Genomic DNA, 2611 nt, shown 5'->3' with positions numbered 1-2611 from the left:
CCTTTTCTACTAGTGTGTTGAATGCCTAGTCAGGAAGGCCAACTAGATTGTTAGATTTATATATGCAACGAAGTGGTCGTGATTAAACTCGTAGCAAGAGGAAACAAATTACTCTGCTGAGATGATACGAGATGTTCCTGCTCAGCTACATGGTCATAGCTCTCCGTTTGGTTAGATAGGCACGTTCACTATTGTCGTGGCTTCTTCCTGCAATACTCAACCACTACGAGAGTTTGACAAAGTAAATATCTGACTAACGTGATGATAACAGGGGCTGCTACAAATAGCAGGTGCATAGATTTCATGACAAATCTGTTGGTATATAATTGTATAATTTAAAAAGCTTGATTTTATGCGTTCTATACAAACTTGCAGAAAGAACCGGACTAGTAGTCACATTATATGTCTTTAGAAGTCATGCACCCATGAAGCTCACGCATTAGTAGGTGACTTCATGCACCCATGTCGGCCTCGAGCTAGAAAACGATTGATTGCCTTCCATGACTTGGCTTTTCTTAACTGCTCTTTGACTGATTTTGTGTGCACCAGTTCAGACTATGACCTGGTATATGATAGTAGCATGATAGAAACGCAGGATACTTAGATATCTAATTAAACTAGTGGAATTCATTTGTTTCTCTTGCCGGATAGTTATTTGTAAATCTTTTCCTTAATTAATAATGGTGACGGGTGGCGAATTTTTCCAGGAAATAGCCCTGCATGCATTGTGGAGACTCGGGTGAGATGAAGAAACAGTCATAGTTACTACTCAGTCGTACATCACATAGAGTTGCTTTATCTATTTGTATACGCTGCATTGCATCATTGAAGGGAAAACGTGTAAAGGGGAGCATGTAAAGTTTATGCAAAATAGTTTAATCAGCAGCAAGAGACCATTTCAATCTGTTGGTGGGTTCCACCTGACTATGTCTATTGCTCCTGAGTTCGCACACGGCTCACTGCGTCTATATAAACACATACACACCCTGCATGTTCAAAGCATCACTCAGCCCACAAACACAAACAGGAACACAAGAGAAAAGAAGAGCCAACGATACTAAAGTCAAATGGCAACCTCCTCTTCCATCCTTCTCCTTGCTGCTCTTCTTGCCTTGGTCTCATGGCAGGCCATTGCCTCCGACCCTGGCCCACTCCAGGACTTTTGTGTCGCCGACATGCATTCACCAGGTACTATCCGGTTTCTCGTCATGTTTTCACCAAATGAATTTCTGGAAATTATATTCAAGTCGAAACAGCTTGGTAAGATCTGAGTTTACATGTTACATCTCCTGTATGCACCAGTGCGTGTCAATGGGTTTGTTTGCAAGAACCCGATGGAAGTTAACGCGGACGACTTCTTCAAGGCAGCCAACCTCGACAAGCCTAGGGTGACCAACAAGGTTGGATCCAACGTCACTTTGATCAACGTCATGCAGATTGCTGGACTCAACACCCTCGGCATCTCAATTGCACGCATCGACTATGCTCCCTTGGGTCAGAACCCACCACATACGCACCCTCGCGCCACTGAGATCCTCACGGTGCTCGAGGGGACACTCTATGTTGGCTTTGTCACATCCAACCAGCCCGCCCCCAACAGAAACAAGTTCCTCTCCAAGGTGCTCAACAAAGGTGATGTGTTTGTCTTCCCCGTGGGGCTCATCCACTTCCAATTCAACCCCAGCCCCCACCAGCCCGCTGTTGCAATTGCCGCGCTCAGCAGCCAGAACCCAGGGGCTATCACAATCGCCAATGCAGTGTTTGGGTCGGACCCACCAATATCAGATGATGTTCTTGCCAAGGCATTTCAGGTAGAAAAGAATACAATAGACTATCTGCAGGCTCAATTTTGGGAGAACAACCACAACTAAGTCAGACATTTGTTGATCACACGGAAGATTATCGCATAAACCAAGGATTTGGTTGAATTTCTCAAGCATCCTTATCCATAAAATAAATGGAGAATATGTCATGTCGCTGTGTGTCTGTAAGCCATGTATGTATTTCAGTGTTATGAATAATCAACAATATCTTTTTTCATCAATCTGATATGATGTCGTATGCTACTTTGGTTATTATGCGTCATATTTACCATAACAAACAAAAATTCAGGGTTCTTTTCCCCTTCTCCGATACAATAAATGATTATTTAGTAATTTAATTTCAGTTTGCTGGTTTGGTTGAACACCTCGGGAAATTCTACATATATAGTGCTGGTGTGCAATACATGTGAGGTCCTATAATGCCTGCCATTTGTTATGATGAAAAAGGGGTTCCCGGCTTTATATTATAATAAAGCAACCATCACTGCATTACAACCGAGTAGATCAATACAAACACACGCCATCACTACACACAACACACACGCAAGACAAGATACAAAGGTGCCGGGCACCGACACACCACCCCACCGACTAGCAAGCTAACTACAGATATGCGAAGAAGACCGTTTGGAGCCGACGGAGACATCCACCATGAACCAGAACAGAGAGGTGAGATGGACAACAATGAAGCCAGGACTCCAAAATGGTGCCTCGTAAAATGGTACAACCACTGATAGCGGCCACCGACCGATCATGCAGATCAAGTTTTCATCCGGAGCAAGATGAAA

At 43.7% G+C, this 2611-nt stretch overlaps 1 protein-coding gene across 1 annotated transcript; it reads left to right on the top strand.

Moving 5' to 3' along the window:
* The first annotated feature begins 1018 nt into the window (after positions 1 to 1018).
* On the top strand, positions 1019 to 2003 carry LOC119294293 (germin-like protein 8-5). Its single transcript, XM_037572506.1, has 2 exons — positions 1019 to 1188; positions 1303 to 2003. Exons 1-2 carry the CDS (start codon positions 1068 to 1070, stop codon positions 1869 to 1871), a joined length of 690 nt encoding a protein of 229 aa, XP_037428403.1. The 5' UTR covers positions 1019 to 1067; the 3' UTR covers positions 1872 to 2003.
* Positions 2004 to 2611: the final 608 nt, after the last annotated feature.

This window comes from Triticum dicoccoides, chromosome 4B (genome assembly GCF_002162155.2).
Source record: "Triticum dicoccoides isolate Atlit2015 ecotype Zavitan chromosome 4B, WEW_v2.0, whole genome shotgun sequence".
Classification (NCBI taxonomy): Eukaryota; Viridiplantae; Streptophyta; class Magnoliopsida; order Poales; family Poaceae; genus Triticum; species Triticum dicoccoides.
The sequence above is the reverse complement of the archived record's forward strand: the minus strand, read 5'-3'. Positions and strand labels throughout refer to the sequence as shown.